General features: G+C 48.0%; 1 protein-coding gene across 5 annotated transcripts in view; it reads right to left on the bottom strand.

Annotated features, from left to right (window-relative positions):
* The window catches only part of LOC142566292 (nucleolysin TIAR-like), a 256,354-nt gene that overhangs the window by 202,701 nt on the left and 35,609 nt on the right, over positions 1-18,044 (bottom strand). For all 5 annotated transcript variants that reach the window (XM_075677186.1, XM_075677187.1, XM_075677189.1 and 2 more), the window contains one exon: positions 10,859-10,954. In XM_075677186.1, the coding sequence (XP_075533301.1) occupies positions 10,859-10,954 (96 nt within the window). The remainder of the gene's footprint in view (positions 1-10,858; positions 10,955-18,044) is intronic.

Raw genomic sequence — 18,044 nt, 5'->3', positions numbered from 1 at the left:
ATTGTCCGCAGTGAGTTGGATAGTTTTTGTGTACTTGTAGACGCAGTGCTTGCGCTTTGACATTTCTTTGAAGTTCTCACGAAGGATGGGATGGCGAATTTTTGCTAGCGCATTTAGTTAGTGAACTTCAGCTTCTCGGCAAGATTGTGCTGCAAATCAGAATGGCTGTGGGAAACGCAACGTCCGCAGGCGGAGCGGATCGTTCGGCTAAGTCCGTGTTACCTCTGCATGCGGAAACTTTGGTTATGCGGCTATTCCACTTTGATTTGCATGTCTAACACATACGTAATGAACTAGTAAAAGCCTTGCAGTACGAGACATACTTTACGTCCGCGTTTTAGTGTCTGGAAAAATCTCGCGGTCCGCACCTTGAAAACAGGAGGCATGCCGTAAGTTCAAGTAAGCGTAGCGCACGTGCGCGGATGCCCAGATGTCAGTTTTTTGTCTCGGGACCGTGGAAGAATGAATTACCATTTGTTCAGCCGTGTCGGATTTACTGTGCAATGTATGCATACTTTTTTAAGAAACAACGCCGCTTTTGCCCTCTGGCCAGTAACGATAGCAACACAAACCAGCTGTCGCACGTAAAGGCTTCGAACAGCTGCAGACAGGTATAGGCTGTTTCACATGGCGCGATTTTCACTCAGCGACACAGCAAATTCCGTCGCTCAGCGAACGCTGCGACGTCGTGGGCTCGCCGCAACTGGATTCCAACAAGTTGGTCGCGCCGTCGCTCAGTCGCAACGATCGGCGCGATGTGAGACGAAACAAAGCGCCGTCGAAATAGGCGCTTTCCTGTTTTACCGCACGTTGGTAGCTCTGTGGAGCAATGTCGCGCGCCAGTTTTAGCTATGTTTAGGGCGTATCTACCAGCGTCTGCGGCTTAGGAGCTTCATAAACATTTCTATTTTCTTCCGCTTACACAATTAATTTGAAAGGAGAAGCTGCACGCTATCCAGGTCGGGAGAAGGACGCCGCTTCAACATATGGCACGTACTCACCTGATCGCCACCGTCGTCAACCTCTTCATCGCTACAGATTGCGCCAGCTGCTTATACATGCACACTCAATAGTAGCTTGCTCTTCTGCAAAAGCAAATACTTATCCAGGGAAAAAAGTTGTGGCTCCCATAGTAACAACGAAACTAGAGTGTACTAAACGGAACCGCCCCACCAACGCCGCACGCTCATACTTGCGGTGTTGGCCAGCGCCTCACTCACCGTATCTGCACGCTGTCGTAAAGTCTCAACGCTTTTAAACGTTAAAAATGGTGTACCTATACTATTATCGAATAAAAATAGGAAAATTCGAATATTTGACAAGTTTACATGTTTTTGTTTAACGATGCAAGCATGGATACTTCGTGAGCAGGAGGCAACCTTGCGCATCGCGCTGCCGCAAAAGCGTGCGAAAGCTGTCAGCGAAAATCGCTATGCGCTATTTTTTTTTCGCCCCAATCGCGCCATGTGAAGCAGCCTTATTGGGAAATTTCGTGGCCACTAACGCCAGTGCACGGAATTCGATCTGTTACGCTTGAGTTTGATTGTAATGAGCGTCAGAACTTTGTAGCGGTGCGAACACTTCTGAGGCATTTACTTGCAAATTAGGTGCGGAGTTCTATGGCGAGAGCCGCTGTACGAAGCCCACCTCAGGCCTTTGTGTAATCGAGGCCCGTAGAGACATACACACAGACACGCACAGATACACACATACAGACACAAAAGGACATGCACGGCTGAATATGCCACAGCGGCACAGCTCTCGACGTACGTCGTGTTCGTCGCAAACGGTGCTCTGCAATCTGCTTCGTTTTCGCTGGTTATTTGGACATCCATATATGATGCAGTAACGCCCCGATGATGTTCTGCACTTGGATGTTGCGGGCACAGACATATTTACACATTGAACACTCCGTAAAACCTACGCGCTACATACACGCGAACGCGTCTTGGCAGCTCAGGGAAGGTGGCGGCCGGTCGCTGGGTTCCGGAGTATGCGCTTAGGGCGTCCGGTTCGAGACTATCGTGTTTTGGTCTATAGTCGGATACAACTCAAGTCTGCAGTGAAGTCCCGCCCACGCTCTCATAACCGCCAGCCACCACCGTTCCTCAGCGAGGCTGCAAATAATTCATACTTCAAACTTTCCCTGTTACCTAAATAAGGCGGCAACCACAAAAACAAAATTATATGAGAGCGTAATTTTATACTTTGTCACTCGTGGAACAGTGAAAGCCTAATTCTTTACTGAACTGAAATAAAACGCTTGCTTCGCTGTAACTATTTAGTGTCAAGTTTCTCTTCAGTTGGCATTGAAGTTTCATGAGTAAAACGGACTCAGCACTGAAGTGAACTGTACCGTGGACTTTTGAAGAGTGAAATTCTCAGACTCCATACACTTTGTCCCGGTCTGTTGCAGACCTCATCGCCTCCCTCGATGAAAAGACTGCAAGAACAGCAGACGCACCGGAGGTATCAAGTACGACGCCATTTTGAAAACATCGCATGACGACTTCGTTTGCTTCTGTGACTGGCTAGCGGAGTTACACAACCCCGCGCGGTCCGTGCGTCTTGTATCCTACTATAGCGCGCTAAGAATGTCAAGGGCATTCAGCCGTGGTTGAATAAATGCCGTTAATGAATGCCCGATCTGCACGCTTGGGCTCACGTATTGGAGCGTTTTTTTTTTTCAGTAGGAATAAAAATTACATTTTCGTGAACAAACGAGAAGGGGGTTAACCGAGGGGCCCGTTTTTTATTAGTCATATCATAATAAGCCAACAAACACTGACACCAAGGACGACATAGGAGAAATTACTTGTTCTAAATAAATGAAATAAAGAAACGATAAATTAATGGAAATGGAAAGTGGATGAAAAAACAACTTGCCGCAGGTGGGGAACGATCCCACAACCTTCGCATTTCGGGTGCGATGCTCTACCAATTGAGCTACCGCGGCGCCGTTTCCCCATCCACTATCTTGGGTATTTATGTCTTCTAGTGGAACCCTTGGAGTGTTAAGCCAGCGCCACCACTAAGTACTTGGCGGCGGATGTGGAACATTTCTGCCGCAGGCGTCACGAGAACGTGATGTTTTAGGGTGAAGGCAACCGGTCAATCAACCCACAGATCGTAATACCTGAAGGCGTAATGTTGCCGGATTTGAGGCCCTCGTATGGAAGTGAAAGTGGATGAAAAAAATAACTTACCGCAGGTGGGGAACGATCCCACAACCTTCGGATTTCGCGAAGGTTGCGAGATTTTCGTGAACAAGCTCTTTTCTCATAAGCTTTCACTTTTACGGCCCCGGAAAATATTTACAATGAAATGTGTGCCGCATGAGCCCCTGACGTGTTTTTCATTCCGTCTGCAATTTTTTTTTCTTTTGACCGCTATATGCTTACAAGCGCATAAAAATCTGCAAGTGCGTTGTATATAAAACAGCAGTACCTTCACATGTGAATCAAACAAAAATAGTTGCGCTTATATTTTTAGTACGGGAGCAAGCGTTGCTCGAGTTTGCGCTGGCGGAGGTTACTAAACGCCGCAGTGAACAGACACGAGAGAGCGAGATCTGCGAACTGGTTTCACGTATTAAAAGGACGCGAACGGCCCGTGGCACTGGAAGCGCACGTCGCAGGAGAGACGGTGCCACTGACAAATGGCGTTGAAGCGCCGGCGTCAATGCAAGGCACGCAGCAGAAAACGCACGCATGCATGGGCACGTACTCCAGGCAGCGTGACCCTCGGGTGTTTGGAGCGTTTTGTAGATAAGCTGGAACGCTCCCACAATCCAGTGACGTTGCTATAGCCTCTCTTTTTGCTGCTGCCGCCTCCGGAGTGTTTTAAGACGGGACCACATATGACGCTCCTTTGCGAGCAGGGGCGCACGTACCTGCCATTCAGGCGCGCATTCTTTGAGAGATGGTTTACGATTGTATTGACCTATGTAATTTTACATGGATAAAGTTTCGGGCAATGATGATGTTAACTAGGAACGCAGTCGCAGACCAGATGGAGGTTGCGGGTTCCGATTTTGTCCGCAGCCAGGCGAAACCGTGTTTGGGGCACATTCCAAAGTCCCCTTGGAAGTCGTAAGCGTAAGGCACAGCCATCGTGCCCGCACGCCCCACTCACGAAAACCAACGGGGATCACCGTGCGCCATCAACACTCGGCGAGCGCGGTGGCGATCGATAGCAGCAGCGGTACGCTGCGGCTATTTCCCGTGGCGCTCAGCCATCCGGGTCGACCAGTGGCTCACTCGAACCACCACCAAGTGCGGTGCAGCAGTGCCGCAGCGACCAACCATGCCAGCGCATCATCCCGCTCTCGGGCGAGCGCAGAATGGCTTCCAACTGGATTTGGCGTGGCTTTTGCAGAAAAGCAAATGACGTAAACGGTTTTCGCTTAGTCTCAGCACGCTTCGATGACAGAGTATTATAAATAACATTGCGCAGTTTTCGACATCGCTTTTCATTGGCATCCCCTTCGAAACGGAACGATGAGTAACTTAGCCTGTTAATCAGGGTACGCTTTTCGTTCTAGCATTCCTTGAAACCTATTCTCGGTACCGTTACCTATACTTGTAACGGATTCATCCCTATCAATCTCTTCCCTGTTTTTGTTTTTCCACCAATAACTTCTCTTGCTTATCTCGACTGCTTGTATCCACTTTAGATCCAGGGTGTCTACAAAGTTGGCATATTCAAATTCCCCGAGTTTTCCAGGTTTTCCCTGAGCGACACAGAACCTTATTTTATGTCAAGACAGGGTGACACCACATCGCCCGATGCTGTCACTCTCAAGTAAGCATACAAAAAGAACTTAATCCGGCTTGAATAGTAAGGAGTAATGTTTACCTCATTCAAAATAGAAAACTGAAGGTAGGGGATAGTAAAATGCACAGCAAATAAAATAGCTACGAAAAAGGAAAACGATAAAGCCCATTGTAAGTCGAGTCGAACATCTTCAAATACGAATAAAAAGAGATGCATACAGAAGCAAATATTTTCGAAAATCGGGTATTTCTATCAAGTGATGGCAATATGTATTCACATTAGGCCCGAACATTGTCACAAGTGAGATTTTCTCAGCAGTTGGAGAGTCAACCTCAACTGACCTCACATTTTAGCCCATGCACAATTGTATTTCACAGCTTTTTTAAGAGTTTATTTTGGTTTCGATGAGGTTCACCTGCATCTTGGCGTCAGCCAACCCTTTGCTTTTCGAGCTCAAGCTCCTTCAAAGAGGAGGCGCCACAGTCGCTTTCCCGATCATTCCTCAATGCAACGGTCATTTCTGTTCTTGTCCTCGTTCCGCCGCGCGCTCGCCCCACGGACCATTTGAAGCATCCTCTTGGTCACTTATATAGTCAACGTCCGATCTTTCGTACTCCCTAGGGGGCACGGAAACGTACGAAAAATCAAATCGGGCAGTCCCAAAAAAATGAATGCGTGTCTTTTACTGCCCTTGAGGGCTCAAATCATCACAGGCACCTAAGAAAAATCTCTGAAGTCCTGCCAGTACACTTATTAGGCATATCGGTGCTCTTACTGTGACAGGAGACGGCGGGTGCAAGCGTGTATGATCATGGAATACGTACTGGGTTCCGTGACAATTGCCCCTTCCCACGCTTGTTATGCTTCACCGCAATACTTTGCGTAGGCTTCACCGCGTAGCATTGATGTGCTGAGGCAAAGCTGCCTTTCGGGAACCGGCAGTATGCAACGCGTTATGCTTTCTAAACTTCGAAGCCAATCGTGAGGACTACAGAGCGGAGTCGGTGCCATTACTGACAGCGGCGAATTCTCTCAATAAAAACACGGCACCGGACGGCAAGAACCTAAAGTCAAATCAGCTAAGCCTAGCGTTGCCGCGGTGGTGGCTGCCAGCGTATCTGCGTGCGAGGGCGCTGGTTCGAGGCGGCGAGATAACCAAAACGGCGGTATTGGCTTTGTTTAATGCCGTTTCGGACTTACGGTCGCGGCAAAAAGTCCGGAAAATCGGACAGCGAAGGTTTCTTGCGTCTGAAATTACACACGTTCTTATGCATTGACTCTATAGGGCACGTGGTGGCGCCGCAAAGCCGTCCGCATTATTGGGCATTTCACAAAAATCGGGCGTCCGGTAAATCGGTCGTTAACTGTACCCTGGCAACTCCAGCCAACGACACGGCGTCAAAGACAACTCGTTACGATTCCTCTCTTTTACTCGAGACAGCAGTTGGGCGACTTTCGTTCCCTTTGAATAAAATGAAAGCTAAATTTCCCTGATTGAAGCACAAATTCCCCGAGTTTTGCCGTAGTTTTTACCAGACTATTCAAAATCCCTGCGAATTCCCGGTTTTCCCGGTTGGTAGACACCCTGAGATGGCAGCGCTTCTGGAATGTATACGTTAACTACGAGTCTCAATGGGTGAATGCCTTCGCATTCCATTAGGATGTGCAGTTTCCGGAGAGAGAGAGAGAGAGAGAGAGAAAGGAAGAAGGAAAGGCAGGGAGGTTAACCAGACAGTCCAGTTTGCTACCCTGACCGTTTCCGGACATTCAGGCTGCGGCATGCACATGGCTCATCTTGTTTTAGAATATTTGCTCTGGTATGTTTTTTGTCCTAAGGCGATCGGTTCGAGCCTCAAATAACAAGGCACTGCCCTTTGTGTTATCGTACAGGTTTTCAATCTTTCTCCTCTTCCTTCTAAATCACCATGGCATTTTTTTTCATCCAATCCGCGGTCTCTGTTTGTCTCACTTTCTGATGACTCCTGGTTGTCTATTTACACTTTCTATATCCTGCACTTGCCAACTTTCTTGATTTCTTCCTCCATTCTGTGTCCATGCTTTTCAGGTACAGATACGTGTGCACTTCACCTCCCATTTATTTTCATTCATGTTCCCGAGTCTTTCTTCAAAACTAATTTTGCTCTGTGCTCCTCCAACTTCAAAAGTGGCCCAACCCATGTCATCCTGCACTGACTCATTTGTGGTTTTGCGTGGGCTCCCAAAACCAACCTGCCTACCGACCTATATCTGATTTTACGCACAGAATGGTAGTTGCGAACGTTAGCGCTGGCACCATTACTCCTTTCCAGATTCCTCGCACCACCTCACATTTACTGGACCCACAGTGCTATATCTTTATTTATTGCTGCATTCTGCTTCCCATTCATTTTCAGATTCTCTTGGTGGGTGCTTGAGTAAGACTTTTCTTCTTTGTGTATACGCAGAGGTATTTACATTGCTTGACTATGGATGACTTCGTGTTGAATTGAAACCACATAATTACTTGTCCATTCATTAAAAGTCATAATTCCCGATTTCCCCGTGCTAAACTTAACACCCTGATGAATCACCGATGTTACTGTAACTGGCCTGTACAAGCTCATCCTATCCTGATGACCTTTGCATTTCTAGATGAGGTTCATTGTGCTTTCACTGTATCCAACTGGGTGCCTCTATGTAGCGCGCCGCCGTACAGGGTGGCGACACCTTTTAGCCTGCGCCGCCGTTTTGCTCCGCGGTCGCCATATTGGGGCGAGTCACTTGCTGCGCCCGTTCCTTCCAGCGTTGGTAAGCAGCATTGTTGGGGAGTTTGCGAAGCTGCCGTGCTGTGCGCCAGGTGCTGGGCGATTGAACTGTGTTCAGTCGCAAAAACCAGCATGCCAGGGTGTTGTGTACCACTGTGTGCCGGCTCGACAACGAAAGGTATGCGCCGTTTTCGCTTTCCACGGGATAAGGAACGGAGAAAAGTATGCACCTGTCTGCATTTAGGTTTCTGAGTCACCATATGTCACCGCAGACCCCAAGTGCCGTGATCAACCCTAGGCTGATATAAGGTAAAACCATTCCTATCTTTTTATTGCGATAGCAATATATGGACACTCCAGGTGCGTTCCTGTCGTCGCCATGATGTTCTGTATGAAGTCCAGGGGCGATAACATCGTCGCCGCACGACGTATGCTGTATGTACGAGTGAAACCATGCGAGGGTTAGCCGATGATGGCGGTGCAATCTCTCGCTCGCAAGGGAGGAAAGCTGGGAGGATGCATGCCGTTGTCCATCGCGCGCAAGGTACCACCCAGGGAGGGGGGGAAGGGGCGTGGAACTCCGCGGTTGCTGCGTATGGCGCGGCCCCTATTTTGATAGCATGCCTGCCAACCTAAAGATTTGGAAGTTCCTGAAACTATCGCGACGCGGGGACGGGGGGGAGGTGCGTCGCAGCCCTTTTTTACAGAAGGGATTTACCTTTTGCGACATGCTTACTCATGTTTTCACACTCGCAAGTGAAATCAATGTCTTGGACAGTAATGCGCGAAGACTCCACCGGGGCACAATTTACTTTTGCAATGACTTTGCTGTTGCTGACTTTGCCTGCTTCAGAAACTTTTCTGTGTAGGTTTGCTCAAAGCAAGTACCACTCTGGTGCCCCTTCACCATCAGCAGAGTTTATAGAGTTTTCTCACACACAGACGAGTGAAACTCCCGAGTTATGTTCACAGTGCTGAATATTCTCTCACATTCAGCATTACTGTGGGGAATGGAGAGAATACCCAGCATAACCACTGAAATTCTGTGGAACCTGAGTGATCCATCGACACTTCAAACGCTTCCTAATTGCGACCACTGCCCGTTGCACCTTGGCTCATTCAATACATTTGCTGAAATATGATATGCTTGTAAGCTGGCAAACCCGACTTCAAGTGTGTCGATTGCTTCTTTTTATTCGCCACTCTGCTGAGGTAGGATAGCAGGGAACGCCATAACAAAATGACGTACGCTGTTGAATGAAGCAGTTTCCAGAGCAACTTCAGCTATCTTAGATTGACGTCTTTTAGCGGGAATTTGTGGCGAATGTAATTGCATGCTGCCGTCAAGTACAGACGTGCAGCAGAGAAGAACTGCTCTCTCTCAATGCAGCTCAGTGTCTCAACCGCAGAGTAGGTTGTGCTGCCAATGACTATGACTCATCCCCTTTCTGGTTCTCTGCAGCTCCATAGTCAACTGCCAGCAATGAATGACATGCCTTGACAACACCTGGGCACACAAATCTAGAGATGCTCGAAAAGGCGGTTCAAGAGGCCCCTCAGTACATGAATCTGAGGAGCCTGTGCCAGAATAAGGCAGTTTGCCTTCTCAAAAAGCCGTTTAACATTTCGGAGAAGAAGACAGCATGCCCTGTTTAGCACCGATGACAAAAAATAAAACAGGCGCTCCTCATGGGTCACTTGGCTGGCTTCCCCAGAATCCTTGGTATGAAGTTTGTTTTTTTGCTTGAGGTCCAGAATGAGCTCCTTTCCTCTTTAGGAAGAGTTCATCGTTCATGACCCCCCTAGCAGACAACAGAAGTCACTACAACTTTGCAGCTGCTGATTATGATACCACGCATATGTATCGCCTTTCGTGGCGATGTACCAGGGTGTAGTTTTACTACATTTTGACATTTTGTTTCCTCGCAAATAAAATGTTATCCGTAAAATTTCAAGCAAGATTCGTAAAGTCGTAAGACTGCTCGAAATTCTTACATTTTACGGAAAATGCAGACGAGTTGGCAGGTATGCTTGATAGCGATATCTGCGATGGCGACGGAGTGCTGATGGCTTCGTGTGCGCTGTTTTCGCAGCTTAGTTTGCATTGAAGCGAGAGGCAGCACTAAGGTCAATTCGCTCGCTATCGCGCTTCTTCCCGAGAGTTTTGACAGCGAGTTTCCGCGGTCATTAAGTGAAATGTATTCGTGCCTGCTTGTGTCTTGTGATACCATGCTTGTTAATTCAGTTAGTATGCGAATGTTTACAAGACTGCCGATAAAGCTAGTATCGTTGCTTCGTAGAGCTGTCTACTAATTTGCTATCGCAATCAATGCTTCGCCTTTAGGGCGAAACTGCGACTTTTTTAGTAGCAAAATGTATTTATTAAGGATTTACCGGAAACAAGAAAGGTGCAGTGGAAACTCCAAATGTGATAGAGGTACAGTCGAACGTACTTATAACAATATTCAGGTGCCACGAAAATTCCATTTTTATAACCGGGTTGCATGAAAAATCAAAATAGCGAGATGGCAGAGCTGTTGTGAGAAAACTATAATGGCGAGGAGGCCAGTGCCCCTCCCTACCACCCACTCCCCTGCCCTACCGCGTCATCGTTGCCGTCACTATCTGATGCAAGCACATTCGCGACAATCACCTCATCCGTTAGGAGCACTTAGTTTCCAAATCTACAGCCGTGCGCTTTCTCTTCATCGGCAATGCACGACATTGCCGATGATCAGCGGGTGGATCAGCAGTCTTCTGTTTCAGCGGTGAGAAACCGCGTGGCCAGGACCGATTTCGATGCTAACAACGCAGACCAGCGTGAGCGATTACGCTGTTTGCAGAACTGCGCTGAATGAGGAGCCAGCGAGCAACATGCAAACAGCGCAGTTGGCATGGTCTATTTGTGCTCGGAGGGGTGGAAGGGCGATGGGAGGGAGGCGCGTGGAGATGGCTAGAAAATGAGCGTGCGGCGGCTGTTGGAGCAGCGGCCCATCCTGCAGCGGCTCGAATTTCTCTTCTTTTCAAAGATTTCACATTTCACTACCTTTCGGCTCGGACACCCAGCAGCCAAACTTCATTGTTATCACCGATAATGCGGCTTCGGGGCATTGTAGTTAGCAGGTTATTTCACCATGGTAAACACACAAAAGTTCACGGTGCAGCACTTTCTCATTGTTAGAACCGATATGTTAAAGCCGGTATCGTTATAAGTGGGTTTAACTGTATGTGCGGTGGTCTGGGTTAGAGCAACGTGCCACGATATGGGCCACGATATGTCGAGCAACCTTTTCTGCGAACACGGTTGCGTTGGAAAAATCGTATCATCAAATGCTTACCTTGCCGAAGCAGAGCCTCTTGTTCATCGCTAGAAGCGCAGACGCCGCTGACTGGTGGTCGCTGAATTCCACAAAGCAGTACGGGTCATTGCCAGGCTGCAGAAACAGAAATGGCGGCTCTCACACTGTTGTACGAATCGGCCAGACATGCATGCACCTGCACTACAACACGGACCGTGCATTTGGAATAAGGATTAGAGCCGTGTGCAAAAGTGGCTTTTCATTAAATTTTGTTGTAGCGAAGAGCTTTGATCTAAAAATTACTCAAGGCGGCCATTACTTTTAGGGAAAATCAAAATGCTTAATTGACTTCAATTTAGATAATTACGCTAAGTAACTACGGCACATATTTCAATCTACGGATTCTAGCTAGTGAGTACACACTGCACTAATTCTGAGGATTCGAAATATGCGCCGTCAAACTTGCGGTAAAAATGCAGTGTTGCACTTATTTTTTTTTTTAGAAACTGCTGCTTTATGCATTGAAGCACAAAAGTAACTGAAACTGCAATGCATTTTGTCGGACACCGAACATTAACATAGCGAAATTGGTGAAATTGTGCTATCTGTCATAGGCAATTTGTTCTATGAAAGTGTTCGATCAAACACCCTGTATATACATGCATACCATGCTATTTATATTTCGATGAACTCAGTTTTCAAATAAGTGGGATCTAGCCGATGCGATGACGCTTCCTTATTCATTCTTACTGCACGGTGGAGACAGTCAAGTAACCATCGTAGTCTGCGCGCTAATGGACTAAGCTTGGTTAAATAACTTTTTAATTACGGGTTTCAACTTTGGTATTGAACAAGGCGGCAACATGGTCTTAAAGGAGCCATTCGCCTTTGTCGCTCTGATATCGAAACTGTAGACACAAGCAGCGCATGAAGCAAATGCAAAGGCGGCGCAGACTCGCCGGGCCCATTATGCGCCTGACGGCGCTTCGTATCGTTTTCATGGGAATGTGCGGGTCAAAACCACGATGTGATTACGAGGCACACCGCACTTGGGATTAATTTCGACTACCTGGGGTTGTTTAATGTGCAACCAACGCACAGGTTGACCCAACAGGACACAGCGCTGCTCGAGGCCAGTGGTGACGGCCGCGTCCGAACGTCAGGAAGTCGCCATTTTCTTTAATCAGTGTAGAAACTGTGTGGCTACGCTCATCTACATGATGACATTTCTTTATGGCACAAGTGCAGCACGAAAGCTAGGCTTCCCACACCGGAGTTTTGACGACTGTAGGCAGCAGACTGTGTGTCAAAGAGGAAGGTGAGGTAATCTTCCAAGGAGAGAAGATTATCTTACTCACAGCTACTGTATCATATGCACAAAGAGGATGTGTTCGTACGCTGCGCTTTTGCGATGTAGTAATTAGCAGTTGCAACTAGTGCACCGGCTTCCAGTGCTCAGGCATATACGCAGCTGCAGTGGGCGCCAGCCCTTTTTGTCTAATCAAGCAGTAGTCGACACGCAGTCTGTTCTAATTGGCTGCAGTCCAGTGCTACACAAGACGTCGTAGCCTCTGCCCGAACGATGCGCATGTGTCCAAAACACAATGCACACGCTGTTCTGACCACCTGCGGTGTTCTGTTGAGACGCGCAGAGGGCAACACCACCCAGTGGCGTTGAGGGACCCAAGATTCACGTGGCGCGGCAATCACGTTGCCATAGGGTCTCATACAATAATCACTACAGGGAACTCTGGCGCTAGTGTCTACGGCAGCTATTGAGCCAGCATGGGAAGTACACGGACTTGCCCAACTTTGTCCTTCTGGCTTCAAGCGGCTTCGTGACTTTTTAAACGCATCTTTTTCAACAATGTACTGCGTAATTAACAACTAAATAAACATTATTGAAAATGTCCAAGGCAGCATTCGAGCCCAGGACCTCTAGCACAGAATCCCGATATTGCTGCCAAGGACACATGCACCGAAAAGTGATATGAAACGCTGCTATGAATTTATCGCAGGCCAATCAAGGCGCTTCGATTTGGCCACCTCGACAAACTCAATCGTTGCAATTTGTAGCAATTGTGCATGTTGGCAGCATCTTCTGCACCTCGAGGAGAATAGATTGTTCTGAAATTTAGGAAAACGGAGGCATATAAAACGCAATAAACGAATCCCCAAGAATGTCTGAATCCGCAAGCACAAAGATCAGACAAATCTATACCATGGTGGCTCAACGATTGTGGCATCAGAGTTCCCTCTAGTATACTATAGGGAACTGTTTGGGGGACGCGGCGAGACGCTTTTTTTTTTTCTACACTAGACAGTAACGCACTATAATGCAGCGTCCGACAAACTAGGCAGGTTTTAGTCATCTGGCAACCACACCGTCGATTGGTGCCGACGGCTGGGCACCGACTCGCCGGTTTGCTGCTAATGGTGTCAGTACACTGGCATTGACGTTTCCGCGATGAAACTACGCATACTCTAAATGAGCGATCGTGCACACAAATTCATCGAAGTCATGAATTGCGTGCATGAAAAAGAGCACCAAGTATATAAAAAGGCAGTAACCCCACATACTGTACGGTCGTCATAGCACAGAGTGATGCGATTGTGTTCAGACGCGCAAAACCGTCTGTTTTGCCATTATCTGATGTAATGGAGGTACGGTCTGAGCACTTCAAGCGCACGAGCAGCAGTCACTGTACCTGCCGATGCAAACAAACACACCTCTCGACTAGTATCAGCGCTTTCCGTGGAAATTGTGCGTTCTTTAATAGATGCAGAAAGCAGCGCTCCAAAACATTGAAAAGAGGTGAACAGCTCAATAAGCTAGCAGCACACTGCACCACCGTGACAGCCCTCGTGCAAGTGAGAACGCTTTTAAAGAAAGCTGGACAACACCGATCACAATGGATTACGCTGTCCACGTTCTGTTAACCTTGTTACAACAAAATAAGACAACACACCGCTTGGTTCATTTCCCTTCTACGTCTGACCAAGCTGCGCCCGGTAACACCATGCTCCGTCCCCCTTCACTGAACACGCCTCGCATTGTGCCCTTGTATCGAAAGTGGGAAGCCGCTTTAAAGGGCAACTCTGGGGATATCATAACAAGGTAATGACGTTTTTAGGTTCCCGAGACCCTTCACGCGTCTGAAAAAATTGTTCCGCAAATTAGAAAATTTCAAAACGCAAAAACAAAGCAGCTGTGCGGCCCACCAGTGGGGAAGGCGCGCAGAACGAAAGTGGTGAAGAGCAGACCTCTGAGCCGATTCATGACCTGTTCGGGTGAGCTGCACCACCTCTTCGGAGCTATCAAATAGCTACGAGTCCAATGAATAGCCATGAACCGCCGTTCGCATTCGACCCACCAGCTACATATGCACGCTGCAACATGACCACCAAGGGCAGCTCGTACGTGCTGCTTGCTATTCCCGGTGTTTTGTCCCCTTCTCACAAAAGTGTTTGGCATACTCCCTGTAAGATGTTCCGGAGCACAGCATTCGGCATTTGTATGTCGATTTGTAGAGCGCACAATTATACCGGAATAACGTCGCTGGGTAGCAATGACCGGTGCAATTGTTTACATCGCCATGGTACAATGACCGCTCGCTGCTCGCTTGAAATATAATGCAAGCCGCACATCGGCGATATCTAGTAATTTTAGAGCATAGCAAAACACGCAGATTTTGTGCATGCAAGCACTGTCGCATCAACCCCGAGTCGCGCGGGGATGAGAGACCAGACACCTTAGGAAACAGCGAGAAGGAGACCATAGTGCACGTTGTTAGTAAGCTGCCTGCTTATCCTTATTCACTCTTTTCATGCACACAAACGATGAAGATCAAGACTGCACGCGTGATCATCCCTTAAGAGGATGCATAGTTTTTCTCTAAAAAACGCCACTGCCAGCAGTACTGGCACCGTTGCACGCTGAAATTGAAGCTGCGGTATCGAAGCGGCCTCGCCGCCTGTTGCCCATTTGAGAGGCAAACAGTGCACCTCGGAAGCCAAATATTGAGTAAGCATAACAATACGTAAAAATACATTCATGTGGGTATCATAAGAAGCCAACAGACGCCAAGGACAACGTAGGGAAAATAGAACCGAGGGGCCCGATTATCGAATCCCAAACATTGATGCCTTGAGTATAGTGAATATATTATAGTGACTCGGCCAGAAGGGCATGCGCTGCCCCGTTACGCTTTGGAAAGCGGCTGGAGGTGCGGCTGCTCCTTCATACTGTGGCGCAGGCTTCCCAAAATCGGCCATTCATTGCACGTGCAATCGCGTGTTCGGATAAGAGAACTGATCCATTTCGAAATCCGCAATTATTGTGTGCAGAAAAGCCCTAGACACTGTAGGCCACCGCGTCATAGCAGTAGGAGAAGTTGCAATGGCGCCATCTCGTGCAATCCATGCGAAAACGCCTGAGCGGAGACCTTCATGCCACAACAATATATTCTAGTTCACTATGCCTTCAAGTAGCATGTGCGGGTTTGTTAACCAGTTGCCTTCACCTGAAATGATCACGTACTTGCGACGCCTGCGGCAGAAAGGATGTTTCGCAGCCAAGGTATGAGAGTGGTGGCACTGGCCAACGCTCCCAGGGTTGGTTCTAGCATTACCCCAAATACCCCAGAAAGTGGGTGGGAAAACGGCGCCGGGTAGCTCAATTGGCAAGAGCATCGCAAGCGTAATGCGATGACTTGGGCTCGTATCCCACTTGCGGCTAATTTATCCCTTGCTGAATTAGCAAGTAGAAGTATTTTCCCAATGTTGTCTTTGTTGGCTTCTTATATCATTAATAAAAAATCGGGCCCCTCGGTTCCCTATCTTCTCATCTATGTGGGTACTCGCATTTAACTTAGGGAAGTGTCGGCGAGCGCAACTGGCGGTCTTCGAGAACGGCAACGTATTGGTGTTGAAAAAAAAATTTTATTGTGGGATTACATGAGGCACGCCGTAGTGGGGGAGGACTCCGGACTAATGTGAACCACAAGGGGTCTCTTTAACGTGCACCTAAATCTAAGTTACACGGGTGTTTTCGCATTTCGCCCCCCATCGAAATGCAGCCGCTGTGGCCGGGATTCGACCCTGCCACCTCGTGCACAGCAGACCAACACCATAGCCACTAACCATGGGGCATCTACCAACGTTGATAGTGCACAGTGTCGTCGCTTCTCGCTTTTCTGTGTGTGCACTGCAGGAAATGAACAGTTTATTTCAAATCTGCACGGGCGAACGTGAACTACAAGAGCCACTTTCCTCATCCTAAAAGCTTAATTTAGTTTAAGGCGAGTCACTCGGCTAGGTGCGCCGGTAGCCACTCGATGGCTGCAACAGGCCTAACCTCGGCGCAAACTGTGCGCGCGGCTGGTGAGGGCTGAAGGCAACGCGACACCACTTGCCACCCGTCACTTGCCCGTCCACACAGTATGCAACTTCTCACGCCAAACGCTAGCTAACGATCGCTGGCTCGTAGACGCCGTCGTCTGCCATCCATTGCCAACATGCTCTGTGTATGCTGCCTTTTACGTCATAACACGATGTGGCCAGTAAATGAGGTGCAGGCAAGGTGGCTCCAAGGAACTAACAAAATTCATTTGTAAACATGGTGCGCACTTCTCAAACCTGCTTTTTTGAGGATATGGCAAGTGTACAGAGAAACATTTGTTTACATGAAAAAATAGCTGGAGTTTCCCTTAAAAAAACGAGGCTCGTTAAGTACCCGTGACGTGATCCCTTGGCTCCGGTATGGGAGAAGGCTGTTGAGACGCTTGCGGTCACTAGTCGAATCCTTCGTGGGCAGTGAAGTTCACATTATCGTACAATACCTCCTCGAATAAGTAAACCAAATTGTTGCAGCAACACGCTCCCTAGACGGCGCCCAACAACTTCCAGTGTATAGCCAAATTGGGCCTCGCGAGGGGCATTTCGAGGCACAAATAGCGCTCCTTTCGCTTCTCGCGTTGAGCGCCACAATGTTGAAGAAGCAACGTAGTGAACAGGTGACTAAGTTCGGGAGCGTGCTTCTCTGCACAGCTACTCATGCGATCGCCTCTCCATCACGCCTACCATGTGTGCACTCTCTGCCACGGGCCCACGGTACGTCGGAGTGAAGGGTGGCTGCTCCCTCATAATTTGACCATAGCCCATAAAAGAACCAGCATTCATGTAATATTCCCATGCTTCGTTGCTGTCAATGCTTCCCGAAACTGAAAAGCTGCACAACTTGCCTGCTCCATGACTAGCCAACAGAACACGATGCAGCGACGGCAATACAGGCACGAGATAAGTGACTGCACAAGCTGGGCTGCTTTTTAACTAGAGCTGCCATTATCACCCGTGGACTGCAGTTCACCAAACACCAAACGAGAGCACTAGGTAAGTGGGCACGTGTCTTCTGCACCGGCTTGCAACAGCCCAAATAAGAACGACCAAAAAGAGAAATGGCTCAAAAAAAAAAAAAAATGTGCCATCTTGGCATTCTGAGCAGTTCGTAGCAAACACAACCCACACCCTCCAAAGGGAATCTTGTCATGCAGTCTGGCCAGACCACATGACTGATGCCTTAACAGGAGATCCAAAGGCAGCAATTCTTGTGAACACTAAGGCTAGCATGACTGCAGGTCTGTGAACCAGATTTCATACAGAAGTATCTGTGCTCAACGACGCAGATGACAACAAAAGGACTACTGAATTCCCTGTAGCTCCAACATGATTTCAGCGTGCATCTTCTCCAAATATGAAATGGCACATTAGAAGTGCCCAACATCGAAGAGGAATCAATGAAGACCACACAGCAGAGGAGTAAGAAAAGTTGGTGGCTGAAAGAGGTCATTTCTTGCCTACACAAAACTGGATGAGCTTTGCTTTTCACCCATGAAGAGCAAGGCTTGCAAAAGTTAATGTGCTCAAACTTTATTTGTGTGTTTTCAAAATGTGACAACTGGTTTCCTGCAAAGAGACGTAACTTCTCAGACAAGTGGGCTGCTTTCTGGAGTCAACTCAGCTGCTGACTGAAGACTAAATTGAAACGCCACAAAAGAGTAATACTATCAGTGTAATACTAAAGACAATCTGCACACTTCTGAAAGACATTGCCAACAGAGAATCGGAGGATGATTTTTCCATTTGTAACGCAGTCTACTAATAAGAACTTCTTGAAGTACTCTTCCAACTTGTGCAGCATCCTCTAATGCATACAAATTTCCGTGGT

The sequence above is a fragment of the Dermacentor variabilis genome, unplaced genomic scaffold, assembly GCF_050947875.1.
Source record: "Dermacentor variabilis isolate Ectoservices unplaced genomic scaffold, ASM5094787v1 scaffold_12, whole genome shotgun sequence".
Taxonomy (NCBI): domain Eukaryota; kingdom Metazoa; phylum Arthropoda; class Arachnida; order Ixodida; family Ixodidae; genus Dermacentor; species Dermacentor variabilis.
This window is presented reverse-complemented; position numbering and strand designations above follow the sequence as displayed.